Source organism: Callospermophilus lateralis, chromosome 18 (genome assembly GCF_048772815.1).
Source record: "Callospermophilus lateralis isolate mCalLat2 chromosome 18, mCalLat2.hap1, whole genome shotgun sequence".
NCBI classification, from domain to species: domain Eukaryota; kingdom Metazoa; phylum Chordata; class Mammalia; order Rodentia; family Sciuridae; genus Callospermophilus; species Callospermophilus lateralis.
Window position 1 is genome coordinate 62122447 of NC_135322.1, and position 16849 is coordinate 62139295.

Below are 16849 nucleotides of genomic sequence, written 5' to 3' on the forward strand. Positions count from 1 at the left end.
ATTTTTATTTCACATGTATATAGCATTCACAAAGACTTTACTATTAATGTATCTTTACATTTTGTAAAGTGTTTCTGTGATTTGGTTTCACTGGGTGCAGACTTCGTTACTTTCCTCTCAGAACATTGTGGCATTTCTGGTTTTTCCTATATTTAAGAAATATTGAGGCTGGGTGTGGTGGCACGTGCCTATAATTCCAGCAGTTCAGGAGGCTGAGGCAGGAGAATCGCAAGTTCAACGCCAGCCTCAGCAAAAGCAAGGTGCTAAGCAACTCAGTGAGACCCTGTCTCTAAATAAAATACAAAATAGGGTTAGGGATGTGGTTCAGTGGCTGAATACCCCTGAGTTCAATCCCTGGTACCCCCCCTCAAAAAAAGAAATATTGAAATAAGCATGCATGTTAACACACGCACACACACACACACACACATCACACCATGGCTAGATTTCTACAAGTGAATCTTTCCAGTCTTGTGTGGAGCATTGACAATTCTATTTAAGAAAGAGGTTTCAATGTCAGAAGTGTATGAGAACTTGTTTTCTCACAATTTTGCCAAATGCAGACAGCCTTTGCTAATTATTTTATAAGTTAAAAAAATCTCATTCTATAATATTTTTTACAGTCTTTTAAAAAAATTTTAGATCTGAAAATTTTTTAATTTTTAGTTTTGCTAATTTCCATTCTTTTCCTGTTAATTTTTATCCAACTTCTTGTATATTCAAGATAAGCTGATATCTTATGTGAAATACCTATTTTTCAGTTTTCTGTTATCTTATTATGATATTTTAGTCATATAAAAAGCTTGCATTTAAGTAGCTTAATCTATGAATCATTTACATGGTAAGAATGTCTTTAATTCTGGCTCAGAAAGAGATCTTCTCTACTCTGTTACATAAACATTAAATGACTTTTCTCTCTTTCCTAATACCTTAACCTATCTGGAATTCATTAGGCTATACTTTAATTTTTTTTTTACATATTAACTGTAATTTTTAGAGGATATAATGTTTAATAAAATATATTTTAATACTGTTTAACAAAATGAATTTAAATCTATAAACTAAAAAAAAAAAAAAGACTTGTATTGAATCCTATCGCTCTGAGTTTCACTCTGGAAGAGAGGAGAGGGCAAGTGAAAACAAAATCCCTAGTAATTGTTCTGCTGTGGCTTTGTTTCAAAAGTATTATATTTTTCATCGTTGCAAAGAAATCTCCTTAACCCTTGTGCCTCTCCTTAATGGATGTGGCATAATTCCATCATCCAAGATTTAATACAAATACTACTCGAGCCAATTAAAATTTTCAGCCTGTGTCCCCCCTTGAGGCAGAGGGTATTTACTAGGACCTCACCCCACCTGCTTAAGTAAAATTATTTTGAATATATGCATAGATTTCTTCCACCTAATTAAAGTTACTTCAAAAGTTAAATAGAAAAATGCCCTCAAAGTACACTGTGGTTATGAGTATGCATACACCCAGAGAAAAAATGTTTCCGTTACTTCTAGTTAAAAAGAAAGAAAAAAAAAATAAAAAGCAAAATTTTACATTGAGAAAGGAAGTACTAACTCTAAGCAGAGCAAGATTTTCAAATAGCATCAGGATCTTTAATTAGTATCCTAACAAGTAGGAAAGTTCTTTACCCCTTTGATTGATTTTAGAAGCAGCTGTAAACATGGAGTAAGTCCGTCTAGGGAGGAGGGGCCACACACAACTGTGAGGATGAAGGTGGAGGAGTGTTCTAAAGGCTGAGGATGTCTGTCCCAGGTAACCCTCCTCCAGGAGTTGGTCCATAATGAAGTTCAACTTGAATAAGGAAATAAAGCTGAGAAAAATAATTTGAAATGCAATTTCTCTCCCCAAAGAGAAACCTGGATTATTGCAATAGGAAAGTGACTGTAGGCTGACTCCCCGGCATTGGCCCAGTGTGCTGCAAACATGTGAGCCAGTATCTAAACACAGACCCGTGGGAGACGGTGGGTTCTCCTAGGGGGGCCCTGCGGGGAGGGTGGGGCAACCCCACAACCCCACAACCCCACACCAGCCAGGGAATGACCAAGTGCTGCTGCCTGGGACTCACTGGGCTGCCTTAGGGATCTTGATGTGGGGAGCACCCTGGGTGGTGGAGATGCCCAGGAGACTCGTGCCAAGGTCTCCAAAATCTCCTCTGCATGACATTCAGAATGCGCCACGTGCCTGGAATTGCGCTGCCCGCTCATTCACCTTTCCAGTCCTTAACAATAAACCTGAGATGGGCATGGTACATACCACGTGTTGCTCACGCAGAGGGCACCCTGAAGACCTGTGGCTTACCACCATGAGGCCACCCGTCCTCCTGGGTGACCGGGGATGGCTTTGCTTTTCACTCGTCGTTTTGGCTTAACTGTTAATACTACCTACTTTCATTCTAAAAAGCGTTCTGATGAGAACAATAAATCACGCGGCCTCTGTAACAAAGTACCCCAAACGCAGGGACTCGCAACCAACACACCCTTGTCACCTTGCAGTTCTGCAGGGGTGGTGTCTGACGTGGTTGACACAGGGCTAAAATCCAGGTGTCTGCAGAGCTACATTAGTTTCTGGCCACTCCAGGGGAGAATCCTCTTCCCACCTTCCCAGCCTGCGGAGACTGCCCACCTCTCTCGGCTGGTGGCCCTTCCTCCATCTCCACAGCCCACTGCTCCGACCTCCTTGTGCTCTTCCTTCTCAAGGACCCTGAGGGCCACCCAGAAAATCCAAGTTCTTCTTTCTCTTTTAGGGTCAATTGATCTGCAACCCTGATTCCCCTTTATCAGGTAAACTAACTTATCTGCAGGATCCAGGGATTGGGGATGAAGATCTTGGAGCGGGAGAGAGCATCATCCTGCCCACCACATCTCCTGGGAGGCAAGGGAACTGAGCTGAAGTCAGGGTTCTGACTCCAAGTCCAGGGCAATTTCAATTGATCATTGAAGCCGTGCTTTTGAGGGAGTCTTGTTGCATATTTGTGAAATTCTAGGAGGTAGGCGAGAGTGAAGATCACAGACAGAAACTCAATAAAAATACCTGTTACTACTTTTTAAATTTTTTTAATTTGTTCTTCCTGGATATACATGACAGTAGAGTGTATTTTGACATATTTTATGTACTTAGAATAAGCATAATTTGTTCCAATTAGGATTCCATCATTGTGGTTGTATATGATGTGGAGTTACACTGGTTGTATTCATGTATAAGGATGTATGAATACATAAGGATTCATATATAAGGACTGGAAAGATCTGTCTGGTTCACTCTACTGTCCTGCCTATTCCTCTCCCTTCCCGTCATTCCATTTGTCTAGTCCAATGAACTTCTGTTCTTCACTTGCTTATTGTGGGTTAGCATCCACATATCAGAGAGAACATTCTGCCTTTAGTTTTTGAGGACTGGCTTATTTCCCTCAGCAGGACATCCTCCAGTTTTCTCTATTTACTGACAAATGCCATAATTTCATTCTTCTTTATGGCTGAGTAATATTCTGTTGTGTATATATATCACATTTTCTTTATCCACTCATCTGTTGTAGGGCACCTAGGTTGGTTCTATAGCCTGGTTATTGTGAATCAATCTGCTGTAAATGTTGAAGTGGATACGTCACTGTACTATGCTGATTTTAAGTACTTTGGGTATAAACCAAAGAGTGGGATAACTTGGTCAAATGGTGGTTCCATTCCAGGTTTTCCAAGGAGTCTCCATACTGCAGTTCCATCAACAATGTATAAGTAAACCTTTTTCCCCACATCCTTGCCCATATTTATTATTACTTGTATTCTTGGTAATTGCCCTTTTAGGTCAAGGGTAAGATGGAATCTCAATGTAGTTTTGATTTGCATTTCTCTAATTTCTAGAGATATTGACCATGTTTTTCATATACTTTTTGACCATTCATATTTCTTCTGTGAAGTGCCTGTTCAGTTCCTTTGCCCATTTATTGATTGTTTTGTTTGATTGTTTTTTGGTGTCAAGTTTTTTGAGTTCTTTTTATATCCTGGCGATTGATACTCTAACTGAGGTGCTGGTGGTAAAGATTTTCAAAGCTTTTTCTATGAAGAACATCACTTTAATTTTAATAGGAATTGCATTATTCAAAGCACTAATTATTAAACACTGCAAAAAGGCTGCTCCTGCCCTCTAGTTGCCTATGATCTGATGGGACCATGAGTATGCTCTCAACTAATATAGAATATATATGTTTCTACCAAAACTGAAATGAATAAACTGATAAGATGTTAAATATGTAAGACTCGGGTACAAAAGAGTGGGCAGGTTAAGCATCACCTTGATAATGAGTTAGGACTAGTTTTACCATTTTCTTATCACAACAACTATTGTACTTATGGGTGGAAAATATAATTTTTAGAAATCTTACAACCCCTCTCAACCCTTAGGGATCACGTGTTGTACGCAAACGGTATACATGGTTTACAAAAATCCCGTGAGCTCATTTCCAGGGAGTTTTCACATAATTAAGCTGTGGGCATCTCTGAGGTTCTGGAGACCTGCTTCTAAACTACTTTGCAGGAGGGTTTTATCAGGTTAATGTCACAGCACCTCCCCGTCAACGGGTCCCATCTCCTCCTCATCTGTGGGCAAACGCTGGCGCCTTAGCTTTGCATGACTTCCAAGGTAGAATGTCATCAAACACGTGGTTACTTTGCACTCACAGTCACGCCTAATCAGGAATACCCCGTGATTAGGTGATGTATCTCCAGTCGCCCACAGTGAACTTGCCGAGGATCACAGTTCTAGCGTTACAAATGTGCTCTTTTATAAGCTATTTGAAAGGAAAGGAATGAGTGCCACTTTTGTTCATAACTGGTAGATTGGCTCAAGTGGAAGTTCCTAAAGAGGGGTTCCAGAGGTGGCCTAAATGGCAGCATCTGTGCTGGAAAGCCTCTTAGTGCCCCAGGAGGCAATGTGGATGGAAAACACTGACTTGAGTGGCAGACATCTTCATCTCCAAAGGAGAAGCCGGGTCTCCCCAGGTTAGAGTGTGTCTGATACGTGCTCTTCATTCTCCGGGATCTGAGGACTGCGGCAGAGAAGTGTGCGTGATGTGGCCACAGGCACTCCTCTGACGCCCGGATGTTCAGCTATGTCATCGCAAAACAGCAGTTTAGACTGTGTGTGTGATTTGTTACTCCATTTAAATATTTTGCCCAAAGAAAAACTATCAGAGTCGAGAAAGGTCATTGAAGTGCTTCCTAAATTGTTTTTCTTCAAAATGGTTCAGGAGTCCATCTGCTATTTCTGTGCTTTGCTCCGACACCATTGATCCAGGCTTCTCCTCTGCGACTTGGGTCATCCCATGTCATGAGAACTAATTTTGAAGAGCAAGATCCTCCCTTTTGGCCTTCACTCAAAAGAAATCCGTGTAGCACATTTTGTTTTTCATCGTGTCACCCCTTTGGGTACGATCACAGCATCCAATTCTGTTGGATTAACTCGTGCCTTTTGTGGTGGGAGATGAGAGGACGAGCCAGATGAAGGGCAAGATGTTTACCCTCCGTGGTGGAGCGGAAGGACAGGGCACATGTGCGAGCTTTGTAATCTGGTTCATTATGTTCCTGTTTTTGAAAGGCGTCCTTGTTGATGCAGTGTGCACGCAGCCAATCTGTTGTTATGATGCATTAATTGGCTTGAAGAGTCATCCGCTTGCATGTCGTGAATTGATGGTTCACGTCTCTGGTGGAGACATCCCCACACATTCCCCCCCCGCCCCCGCCGCCAGCGTGGACAGGAGGATGAGGGCACCCAGCACTGGGGTGGCTGTTCAGCAGGCCCTTCCCAGTTCAGGAGTGGAGCTGCCCCTCCTCTAACCCCATACACAAGTCTCAACAGGCCAGGATGCTACCCCGCCCCCCAGAAGTGGGGCATGACCTCATACACTATCAACACTCCTAATCTAGGATGAATGCTTTGCTCTGAAGAGATGAAGGCTGATCTGCACCCCATGTCTCCCTCCTATTCCATCTATTCATGGTGGTCATCTGAGAGTTACGTTTTTAAGGACAGCTTTGATTTTCTTTCCACAGAGTCTGACCTCCCAGGAGGGCACGCGGAGCCAGGCCGCTCCCGTGATGTTTCTCAGCCCGGTTTGCGGCAGGCTGCTGCCCAACATGCAAGGCTCACAGGGTGTTCTTGTGTGTTTCCATGCGCATGAATAAAAACACCCAAGCTCTCCAGACTCCTAAATTCATGCATGATTTTGCACTGGATGAGGCAAGTTTAAAAAAAAAATGGCCATCAATAAGAAGCACAGCTATTCATAAATAATTAGTAAAGAAAGCACAACTAAAATCATCAGGGGGGCCCACGAGAAGCCACCCAGCCCATGTGGCTGCAGCAAGGGAAACGTGGATTTTGGAGTCAGGGATGAGCCTGGCTCCTCCCTGATGGGCCCTGGGACCCTGAACCTCTTGCTGATATTTCTTTCTTGCATCAAGAATTTCTCCAGGTTGCATGGAGCCCACGATATTGAATGCTCATAGATTAAATGCCAAATAAACGTTAATTCCCTTCTTTTAAAAAGTCATCAGTTTGATGCACTTTGATGGTGTTCACCTCGGGAGGTTTGTTGGTCAATTAAGACCACTGAGTCGACTGGCCCAGGGCCCCTGGCGTGGGGCTGACTCAGCCCCCTGTGCCAAGATGGAGAGGAGGGACAGATGCCCACAGCTGAGGCCAGAACTTCCAACTGCATTCCCTTATAGAGGTATCACTTCTTCAGAAGAGAGCTTTGTGCCAGCAGCATCACATGAAGTGCCTGTCAAGGTGTGCCACGCCAGGGAATAGGGGGTCACTGATGTGCAGGGACATCCACCAAACCCTGCCTTCCTGGGGCCAGATGCTGTTAATCATCACCCCAGTGAGTATTGGCCCCATATCATGGAAAGGGCTGTAGGGTTCTGGGGCTGCAGGAGTACACACCAGGGGCTCCCAGCCGCTGCAGGGGAGGGTGAGCTCTGTCATGTTGGGTTTGAAGGATGAGCAGGGCTCCAGTGGGAAGCCCATGTGCAGCAGGAGGGCTGTGTGTGACAGTAGCTGTGCTGGGAGGGACGTCGTGAGCTGGGGATCTGCAGGGGCCAGTGTAGCCCAACAGAAAGGCACAGTAGGGGCCTCTTTTTGATATGGAATGGCTTGGGCACATGGCTGGAACCAGATTACAGAAGGATTTATCAAAAAAGGCATTTGCTGTTTATCCTAAGAGGGACAAGAAGCCATTGAAGGTGTGTGTTAGGGGTCACATTTCTAAATACAAATTTAAAAGGCAACCGTGTACGCCCTGTAAAGAACAGAGTGCTCGAGCCAGAGTGGTCCTACAGGAAGACCTACTGGGTGCCTTTTGTGCCGACCTTGGTGAGACCTGGCAGAGCCCATCTCAGAGGTGGTGGAGGTGGGGGGAGGGGGTCTTTGGGAGGTGACTGGTGCAGCACAGGTGTCCTACCACAACTACTGGGTGGCCAGGGCAGGAAGGGCCTGCCGGCTGCCGGCGAGGCCAGGTTGAGAGCAGGCCTGGGCTGAAGACAGGACGAGTTCTGCATGTCCACTGTGGTCCCTGGAGAAGCCACCCTCTGGGCCACATTGAGAGCCAAATGGTCAACGCACAAGTGCCTGAGTCTTGCTCTCTAGTTTCCCAGAATGCCTCATCTCAATAGTGACTTTGAAGAATATTTTGACTAAATTATTTTACAAGGAAAAAGAGTTCTGCTAGTTCCAGGAAAGGTCAAGCCTGGCCTCTTGAACACTGGGAGCAAGAGCTGGGTAGGAATCCAGCTGACATCAGCGCTTCCCTGGCTTATTCCCCCTGAATAGCACCGAACTCCTGAGGCCGCTGGGAAGGCTGCACGGATGACTGACAGGAGGGCTCCTGGGGACTGTGCCCTCCTGGGGACACCAGAAGGATGGGGTACCAGGCCCCTGAGCACAGACCAGCGTGCCTCCCACGCCTCCGGATCTCCATGCTCAGGATCTGGAATGTGCCAGCATTCCCTGGAACCAGGCCCAGGTGCTTCCACCTTCCATGTGCACCACCTTTTCCAGAGTGCAGCAGGAAAGCCCTGCCCCAGGACCATGCCAAATGCTGATTCAGAAGCCATCATACCCCAGCCTCAGCACAGCACTGCAAGTCCTCAAAGATTTTTTGTTATTTTTGAAATGAGGAAATGCGGGGCTGGGGTTGTGGCTCAGCGGTAGAGCGCTCGTCTAGCACATGTGAGGTGCACGGTTCTATCCTCAGCACCACATAAAAATAAATAAAATAAAGATATTGGGTCCAACTACTATATATATATATATATAAATGAGAAAATGCCAGTTAGGAGTAGTTGTCTGTTTTTTGACATGATCCCAAATTCTTGATTTCTGTTTATTTTTGTAAAAAGGAAAAAAAAACAAAAAAACAAAAAAACAACCAACCCTGACAGTCAAACTCTGGCTCATTTGGTGACATAAAATACTGGCAGGTTGTCTACTTACATAATGGGTTTTCTGAAACTCAGCCTGACATTCTGTGCTCTTCCTACGCAGCCCTATCTCCTTATTGTCTATTTGTCTTCCCATTATGTGGCAAGGGTCTGGGTTCGGCCCCTCCCAGTTTCAATATACCCGTTCATTTGACAATGTGATCCTGATTCTCTGTCCCTCCTGTGGTTTGTGACACTGGCCAAATCTTAAAGAATGTGGAAGCTCAGGGCTCAGATACAAGATATTTGTTATCTTTAGACAAAGGATTTTTGGTCAAATTAAAGTCGAATCCTTGGCTCTTTTGAGAGAACAAAAAGCCATAACTTTGTTATAGCATGAAATTACCCCCAAAGCTTTGTTGTGATTGATTTTTTGTTTTCATTATTCTCATAATAGCTCTCAAAAAAACATAAAAATGTAAAATTCCTTCTCTGTAAGATCTCCTTTGGGTTCAGATGTTAGAAGGCTCTGCCGATTTATTTACTTTTTTAATAAGGTAACTTTACATTATTTTATCTGCTCCAGAAATCAAGATGGTGTGTCTGCATGGGTGTTCATGTATGTGAGTGTGTGTGAATTTGCTGATGAGAGTAAAGATGAAGTCATGCTAAAGAAACAACCAAGAAGACAATTCCCTCCCCACTCACCTGGTTTCCCACTCACACCCTGTCGTCCTTGTGCACCCAGTTTGCGCCAGGTACGCACCATTCTGTGCGTTACTCAGTGCTCTAAGGAATCAACACAGCTGAATCATTTTTTCCTGATGGCCACAGTCTAACACGTTGCCACACCGACGTGAATTCAGCTTGTCCCCTTCCACTGGACATTTACCTGGTGTCCAGTGGGCTTTTATTAGAAATAACACTGCAGCAAATATTTCCCTCCAAACAGTGCCACTCAGATAGGACCAGGAGTCATGGCAACATGGAACAAAGCGCCCCAGTCCTTCGTGGTTTTGTTGAATTTTGTCGCGCTACTTTCTGAAGGGCTACAATACCACCAGGTGGGGGACGGCTGTACTGATTTGTCTCTACAGTTCTTCTGCTTCGTTTCCTAATTTGGGATAATTTGACAATAGCATTGATCATAGCAGTGGCAACTACAGCCCCAGCTAGTGTTCTTGAGAAGTCTTCTGTCCCAGGCCTTACATGAAGGGCTTGAGAGATATCCTTACGGTGGTTGACCCTGGACCTGGAGGTGGCTTTACAAAGTCAAACTGGAATCCCCAGATTAACATTTGCTGGCTTCTGAAACCTACCCACAAGTGGCCGTGGGGGCGCTGTGAGGACTGAGTGAGTGACTAGGGCCACCTGCCCACAGCTGCTTGTTATGACTCTAATGGTGTTTCTGTTGGCCCATTTGATGGATGAGGAAACTGACAGCTGAGGGTCTTGCTCAAGGTCACAGAGAGCGCCCTCTTGTGCTGGGATCCAAAACTCTTTCCCCAGAGTTCTGACTGCAAATGCCTTTCTTGTCACTGAAACACTGCTGCCTGCCACCTTTGCTGGGAATAGCACTCATTCAAGAAGGGTGGCTGTTCTTGCCAAGTGCAGCAAAGGCAGAACTGAGCACAGAAGACGGGACACGAAGTCCCCGAGGTCCTCAGGGGGTACCATGGCATGATACCTTGCTTCTAACCCAGCACAGCTGGGTCTGGGTGCTGCCTTCCTTGGGATCCGAAGGCGGCTCTCTGTGGAAGTGCCTCATGGGCCTGGGGAATCCCAGAACCTGGTGAAAGCCCGCTGGGCAGGAATCTCGAGGTCCCACTCAGGCCCCTGCAGATCCTGGCTTTCCCGAATGAGCCACGTCTTCTAAAACACTGCCTGGCGTGCATGTCTCCTGAACGTCAGCGTAAACACTCGAGCTCATCCCTTAATGTGCTCTGTTCATAAATGCTTAGTCAAATACTTTTATTAGCATAACATTCCTTTTAAGAATAATGATGTTGGAAAAACAAAAACAATGTAAGCACATTTTCTCAGCTAGGGCTGATTGTGAGTTGGTTTTTTTTAACACTCTTCACATATTTGATGAATTAATTGTGATTTCCCAGGGGAATCTAACATGAGCTGATCTCTGCCTTCTGTGCTGAGATGTTTGGTTTCTATGCCACTCCCAGTGCCTGTCCATTGAGACCAAAGTTTGAATATGGCCACGGGCTCATAATCTTGCAGTCATAACCTACTTTCTCTGGGGAACCAGATTTTAGTCTTCATAACGAGTTAAGGCCTTATTTCTCCCCCTTTCTTTTTGCCCAACAGCTGTTCGTGGAGACTACTGATGTCAACGGCAAAACCCTGGAAGGGCCCGTGCCTCTGGAAATCATCGTGATCGATCAGAATGACAACAGGCCAACCTTCCGGGAAGGCCCCTACATCGGCCACGTCATGGAGGGGTCGCCCACAGGTACGTCGGGCTGCCTTGCGTCAGTGTGATAGCTTGGACAGTGGCACTCTGTGGTCTTCGGGGAGTCCAGACACGGTTTTCCTGCTGTCCTAACTCGGGGGCATGCACCAGCATTGACACAGCACTTCCCTGGGTGGAAGGCGGCCCGGAATGATGAGGCTCTGAGCTATAAAGTGTCATCCCTTGTCCCTGCAGGGGTCCTCTGGGATGACCACCTCCAAGTCTCTGATGCTCAGCTGGTGTTGAGCCCCGTGTGATATCCGGCCACCTGTGTCAGGGCGGGGTAGGGCTGAGCGCTGTGACACGGTGAGGCCAGAGAACTGTTATTTCTTTTCATTGTCGCCTTTTAATGAGAACAATATGGTGAAGCAGGTAGGACTCCTTTCCCTCTCCTTAGAGGTGTGCACAGAGGAAGCTTTGCTCAGTTAGAGGCCCAGAGACAAGCACGTGCCTAGTGTTATTGAGTCACTCGGGTACCAGGAAGTTCCCTGCGATTGCATCCCCATGTCCACCCCCCTGGGGAGGCTTTAGAAGTCAGAGCTCCCTTTCCTGGCCCAGAACATACTAATTAAAGCACCGTGTGGCCAACAGCAGAAGCCACTCCCGCGTCCGGTGCTGGAAGAAGGAAGAACAAAGGAGGAAAATCCTTATTAGGCTGGACTTTGATTTCAAGCTTTAAGATACACTTGAGTGAAAGGCACTTATATTAAAAGGACCCCTGTCTCCGGGTCTAAGGTTATGCCCAAACCATAGGTGACAGAGTCAGGGCAGTGAGAGCCCGAGGACTGCTTGGCCGGTTTTTTTCCCTCGCTGCTGAACTGATGGGATGTATCAGTGACATGTAGATGTGGAGGCTCAGGAAGCGTTGCCATGGCAACCTGCCCAGACTGCCAGGTGAATAATTGTAGGCAAGGTGCCTGAAACCTCCCTTCGGCTTCTGGGAGCTGGGTCTCTGGCACCTCATCAGAACCCCCAAGGGCAGGAGCGACCCTTTCCCTTCCCAGTGTGCTCTTGTGTGCAGAGGGTGTTTGGGGGGATGGAGCAGAGGAGCCACAACAGCCCCCCGAGAGGCAGAGCTGTGGATCAGATGCCGTCAGGGCAACAGGCTGCGTGCTGCTCTTGATGGAGAGAGGGCTTCAGTGACAGAGCCCCTGGAATTTGGGTTTGATGTTTACAGAAATCTACTTAACAAGCTGGTGTGCAGAACAAGCTGGGAGAAGCAATGGGGACAGCTATTAAAGAGGCCAGGGTGGGAGTGGAGCCGGAGGATTCTGGGTTTCTGTCTGAGGTCCCCTGGGCCTTGTAGCTGGGGCTCTGGAATGCGCATGTGCAGGAAAGGTGTCCTCACCGAGAGTGGCAGAGGCTACATCCTGGGCGCTGTGAGCACGCACGGCTTTGTGCGTTCTGCGTGGGTGATTAGGTGGCGGCCAACTTCCTCTCACCTGGTCCTTCTTAAGGTTTAGGAAAGAGCATTAGATTGTTTTATATACATGTCATATTTTTGAAGAAAAATAGAATCTTTAAAGCACACTGGATTTCTTAAAGCACAGAGCTATCCGTTACGGGTAGTGACATCTTCAGGAACACGGAAACGCTGGAGCTTTGATTTGTGATTGGTATTATCCCATAAAGCCACGCGCCGGGCTTGGGCCTCTGTGTAAAGTAGCTGCCACTGAGGATGCGTAGCTTGGCCTGGTTTTCTCTCTTCAGGTTTATCTCTAGAGGAGGAATCAGAATGGAGTGGGTCACATTCAGATCATGAATGTGGAAATTTTATTGAAAGCTTTTGGAGGAGAACCACTCAGATTACTTCGCACCCGTAGGAGAGCTTCAGGAGAGACGGCCGCGGACTCCATGACACAGAGCAAACCTGGGAGAGCCGGGAGCAGGCCCTTTCCTGCCCCTCCCCAGCCCAGACCAACCTACGCCAACCGTGGGGGGGCCATCAGAAGGGCCGCCTCTCCCAATTCCACAGCACCCTGCTCATCTGTGGCTTTTAGAATCCTGCGTGTCGGGAGTGTTGAGCAGACACGTTACAGAAAGGGTGCTGAACGTGGAGAGCCCCGAGACTTCTCCCAACCACAAGTAAGAGCTCGGGGAGGATCCCGATGTTCTGTGTGGTCTTCCCTGGTCACGTGCTCTTGCACTGTCCCACACACTTCATGATGAAAATGGCCCTGGGACTGTCACTGCTCAGAATTAGACCCTCGCTGGGTGCCAGGGGCTTTTGATCCACTGTGCCACTTCCCCCACCAGCCGGGCCTTACTGAGAGATGGACACCCCCATCTCCATCTTACAGATAAGAACACTGAACCTCTCAGAGGTTTGGAAACGTGCCCACACTGGGCAGCTGATGGAGGAGAGGGAATCGGTGTGCATGTCTCTGGCTCGGGGCACGAACTCTTTAAACCACGCTCTGTGTTGGAGTTGGCCGCCGCCTCTCCAAGGGCCAGGATGAGGGAGAGAGAATGGGGTAGATGGTGCTCATTTGGCTGACAGGCAGCTGCCAATCTGCCTCCATTCTGTGGTGAAGTTCTGGCCACGTGTGCGCGGCTGTCCTGCTCAGAGCCTGCTCCAGGTCTGAGCATAATGGACCACGTCTCTTCCTGTTTGAACCTGAGACACCCAAGGGCCGCCTGGTCCTGGGTCCTTCTCAGCTCCCTGGCTGGCATCGTGGGCTCTTTGCAGGCCTGGCTTGTAGGGGAGGGTATCATGCAGATCTGCTGGATCAGCTGGTTCGTATCCTGACAGGAAATGACCAGCACGTCTGCCCACTTGAGCCTGGCGGCTCACCACGCAGTAGAAGGCCAGCTGCTGCCCCTCTCCAGAGCACATAGGGTAGACCCGAGGCCCTAGTCGTGGCCCACGGCACTCTCCTGAGCCCACAGACCCATGACTAGCTGCACGGGGTGTGGTCACACAGCCTCACAAAGCCTCATGCTCAGAAGGACCCTGCTTTCCTAATGCCCTGTTGTCACCATCTTGAAACTTTTAACGTTTGTGGCACATGGGGCTCCACGTCTTTGTTCTCCACTGGGCCCAGCAATGGGTCGGTCACTCTACTCAGCTTCTAAGCGAGGCGAGACCTCGGGCCAGTTGCTGGACCGCTGGAAGCCTCAGCTGCCCTGTCTGTACGAGGGGGTGGACGCACTAGTGTCCACCTTGGAGACTGAGGGAGGATCAAGTGAGACACTGCCTCGCCCAGAGCTTAGAGCGTAATAAATGTGCAGGCAACGCTGGTGTATTGTTAATCCTGCGATTCTTCTTTTCACTCTGACAGTGTACCCTTCAGCACAGGTAAAGCTAAGGGACACACAGTTAGTGTGAAGGCGAATTCATCTCCCACAAACCAGGCATCATTTCCATGTCCCCATGTACCTGAATGCCATCAGCGCCAATCCATCACGGAGGAAGGTCACCCGTATTTATCTGTACGTGCAGACAGGAGACCATTCCCAGCAGCTCCGTGCGAAACTCCAGGGTGTTATTTGGGGGAATCACTCCTGCATGAAGGCAGATCAACAGAAAATAATGGTCTTTGAACTTAGCGGACCACGAGCTGCTCCTTTCACGGCGTCACAAGGCATTGATTTATGGGGCCCGAGCCAGACTCTGGGGGCTCCACAGCCAGAACTCTGTGGGAGACTGGTGTTTTCTGAACGTCCAAGGCATTTCAGGACATGATGAGCATGGGAGGAGGAGGACAGGGCCAAGGCCCCCCAGAGCCTATCAGCACCAACTTACAGGTGTTCCTGCCACGGGTGGACTTCTGGGCACCTCTGTGAGGGGCTACCCATGAAGAACAAAAGGCAGCTGGGCTTCTGCCAGAAGAGACCCCGTGAGGGCGTGCAGCTCACCAGGGAGGTGCAGGGGCTCCAGGGGACAACAGGCCAGCGGCTGAAGGTGCGACATTAAGGTGGCTAGCAGAGTAGACTTCTCAGCTTGAGCCTTGGGGGAGCTCTGGGGATGGGACATGAAGCACACACTGCAGAGTCATCCCAGCCAAGGAGTCAGCGCTGGGATGCCCGTGTCCCAGCCTCAGGAGGAGACACCGGGTAGGAACCGTGCCCAGCAGCACTTCAACCTGGGCCATGCACGGGCAAACTGGGAGCTGGGGTTCCCCGGGCCCCTTGCAGCAAGATCCTGCATGGGGCCATGGGCTTGGCCTGGGATCTGCCTTCTGCCCTGCCCCAGCCACTTCGGAGGCCACCGGGGCAACTGGGAGACTGTATCCCTGCCCCGGGCAGGGGGAGCAGCTCTGAGGCTGTCGGGGAGACAGGCTACGGGAGGACGATCTTGGTCTCCACCCCGTGACTGAGAAAGGCCACTGTGGTGTTTATCCTGCCTGCCCTCAGGGACACCCTGAGCACCCCTCTGTGCCGCTCTCTGGGCCGAGGACACTCAGCCCCTCCTGTATTCATGCCATGCAGGGAGATGGGCGTGACAGCTAGGTCACAGCCAGCCTGGCTGCCTATCTCAGGAGGGACAGAACCTGGGCTCACGGGGCAGGGCCCTCTCTGGAGAGGCGATGTGAGGGCAGGACCGGCATTTGCCCTTTATTGTTCCCAGGATTACCTGGGTCTCTCCTCCTTGGGACACAAATCACCTTAATCCTTAAACAAGTCCCACCAGGCAGGCGGGACGGAAATGGCCCATCAAGTGGCCCCTCAGACAGGCTGCCTGGGGGCTCAAACTGCCTGGCAGCTGCTATTTCCCAGGGTGGCTTGCGCTAAGTAAGGGTGACTGTGACATCTGACGGCTGACATTTGGCGCCTGTCTCAGGGCAGCAACATCCTCGTCCTCGGCTTGCTGGGTTGGCCTGGCACTAAGGTCCTTTCACGGTTGCCTCTTCCCATGGGACGCAGCTCTCAGGCCACCTACGGTCAAGCCTGTCTTCACTGGTATTTTCAGGAACTTAAAACGTCTTTCCTTCTGGCAGTCCCAGCAGATCCCAGGGCTTCTGGAACGTTGGGTATGCAGCCATGTTGTTTGATTTCTAAGAATTAAAACATTTTTTTTTTTATAAATGCAACTTTTTTTTAGCTTTTCAAAATGAAAAAAAAAAAAAAGAAGTGTGCTCCTACCACATTTCACCAGAGATGGTGGCCCTCGGGAGACCCTGCAGATGCCCGGGCATCTCTGCCCAGGGAGAGGCAGGTCCGCAGCTTTACTGCACCTGCCGTTCTGCAAGGCAGTCTGCACCACGGGTCCCAGGGAAGCTTTTGTTAATCAACGAACATTGAGCTGCATCGCTGTTGCCAACAGCTAGTGTCCAGCTCCACCATCTGCCAGTCATCCAGTCCCCTGTGGTCCAAAGATGCTCTCGCTTTCAATCAGTTCTGCAGGGAGCAGAATCCCTTCCCCGTCTGGTGACAATTAACTTAGTATGAATTCCTGTAAGTGGGACTGAGGACGGAGGATGTGCCTTTGCAGTTGGATTTGGATTTGAGTGATACTTGCGATTCTCTTCTCTTTCCCATAGTCCCCTTTGACCCTAAGTTGACTACACATCCCTGGGGCTGGAGATGGGTTGGGGACACCACTTTGCTTCCTGAATGGCCCTCCTCTCCATCATGAGGTTTTGTTCCCAGGCCAGGCTGTGTGCCTGTCTCCCCAGTGTCACTTGGTAGACTTGAATTTCAGGGGCTCTGGGGGACACGGCCCGCGGGATCACATCATTTGCTTCCCTATCAAAGCAGACATGGGGCAGCTCCGTGCATTAGTCTGAGGAGGTGCTCAGATGTGGCCAGGAAGCCCTCCTTCCTCCACTCTTCACTTGGGAGGGGATTTGTGGCCTCAAACATTTGAAAATAAGATGTAAATTTAATTAACTCCATTAAAACAACAGTTCAAAGTGGAGACAGGGTAAAGCAGCTTCGGTAGCTTCAGAAAGCGACTGATCTTTCCACAACCTTGTCAAAGAATAACTCTGACAGGAATGTCTAGTCCAAATGGAA

The 16849-nt window shown here is 48.5% G+C and overlaps 1 protein-coding gene across 1 annotated transcript in view; it reads left to right on the forward strand.

Moving 5' to 3' along the window:
• The window catches only part of Cdh13 (cadherin 13), an 862179-nt gene that overhangs the window by 552494 nt on the left and 292836 nt on the right, over nt 1-16849 (forward strand). The window contains exon 6 of the mRNA XM_076839513.2: nt 10747-10891. Coding sequence (XP_076695628.1) covers nt 10747-10891 — 145 coding nt within the window. The remainder of the gene's footprint in view (nt 1-10746; nt 10892-16849) is intronic.